At 31.9% G+C, this 1565-nt stretch overlaps 1 protein-coding gene across 1 annotated transcript in view; it reads left to right on the top strand.

Moving 5' to 3' along the window:
• Positions 1–1565, top strand: part of NDUFA5 (NADH dehydrogenase (ubiquinone) 1 alpha subcomplex, 5) — a 26174-nt gene that overhangs the window by 17712 nt on the left and 6897 nt on the right. Inside the window, exon 3 of the mRNA XM_012652727.1 lies at positions 662–778. Coding sequence (XP_012508181.1) covers positions 662–778 — 117 coding nt within the window. The remainder of the gene's footprint in view (positions 1–661; positions 779–1565) is intronic.

A 1565-nucleotide genomic window follows, 5' to 3' on the forward strand; every position in this document is an offset into this window, starting at 1 on the left:
GCCTCAGCCTCTTGAGTAGCTGGGACTATAGGTGTTTGCCACCATGCCTGTCTAATTTTTAAGTTTTTATTTTTACAGACAGGGTCTTGCTATGCTGCCCAGGCTATCTCAAACTCCTTGGTTCAAGGGATCCTCCCATCTGAGTCTCTGAATGTGCTGGGATTACAGGCGTGACCTACCATGCCTACCCAGTCCCTGACTATATTCAGTTAAATTTGATCATACTGATGATCTAATGTATATATATATTTCTACAGAAATTCAAATAAGAAAAATTGGAGAAAAAGAATTTGCAGTGCCTAGGACCTCAATTTGAGAAATACTGATTTAGTAAATTATTTGATTTCTGAAAAAGGTCATTAGCAATAAGTTAGTTTTATTTTTACTTGTTATCATAGCTTTGACTTATGTACAACTTTTGTTATACTTACAGCATATAGAAAGAGTTTCCACATTTATACTCAAATTTTTCCTAAGTTGTAAAGAGTGTGGATAGGACATAGACATGAAGAAGTTGCAGTAAAGAAAAGTTAAATGTTTTTTTAAAAAGCAGACGTGAGATTTTTGTGTTTGGGTTTTTCGTCTATGAGACTTTTTAAAGTGTGCCATTAAATCTTTGGTAACATTTTAACCTATAGAAATTTGTATGGTTTCTTTTCAGAGGCTAAGAATATTGTATACAAAGATTCTTGATGTTCTTGAGCAAATCCCTAAAAATGCAGCGTATAGAAAGTATACAGAACAGATTACAAATGAGAAGCTGGCTATGGTTAAAGCGGTAAGTAGCTAAATCAGTTTTATTTTCTTGGGTTTATGATATCCAGTATAACATTTAACCAAAAAAATTCAGTTTCTTATTTTTTGTATTTTTTTATATACTTTTCTTTCTTCTATTCACCTTCCTTTGGTGCTTTTCATCCTGTCTTTTTATTCAGCAAACTCCTGTTTGAGTGCTTTCTATATGCAAGGCACTATTAAATACCAAGTGTAAGATCAAGTCCCTGCCCTCAGGTAACATTGCCACTCTTCCTTTTACCTCTCTTTCCTATTTAGTCCTTTATTGATCTTTTGCTTCTTATCTGTAGATAACATCAATCTTAATCTCTTCTCTAATCTTAGGGTAGAGAACAATGAAAGCAAAACAAAAAAAGGGTGTTATTTTTAAAGGAAACTGTCAAAAAGACTAGACCTTTATTAACTAGCAGTTAATAAAAGACTAGACTGCTGATTCTTTCATACTAAACTATATTACACTGTTAAATTTTCACACTAGCAGTTATTTCATGGACTTCGTGTAATTATCCAAAGTAGTGTTCATAAATTCTGAAAGTAATTTACATACATGCATAAGTGATCTTAATATATATTTCTTATTAGATTCCCAAAATGTAGTTCAAAGAGAATTCATATCGTTTCTATAGAGATATAGCAAAACAATCCAATTTGATTTGGAACTTTTCTTCTTGGCTCTCAAATTCTGGAAGTAATTTCTAGACTCTAAGAGGGAAGTTAACATTTCTTTAGTTTTCATGTTTTCCTTAAGGAAGATGAGTTTATATTTTTTT

The sequence above is a fragment of the Propithecus coquereli genome, unplaced genomic scaffold (assembly GCF_000956105.1).
Source record: "Propithecus coquereli isolate 6110/MARCELLA unplaced genomic scaffold, Pcoq_1.0 Scaffold4, whole genome shotgun sequence".
Taxonomy (NCBI): domain Eukaryota; kingdom Metazoa; phylum Chordata; class Mammalia; order Primates; family Indriidae; genus Propithecus; species Propithecus coquereli.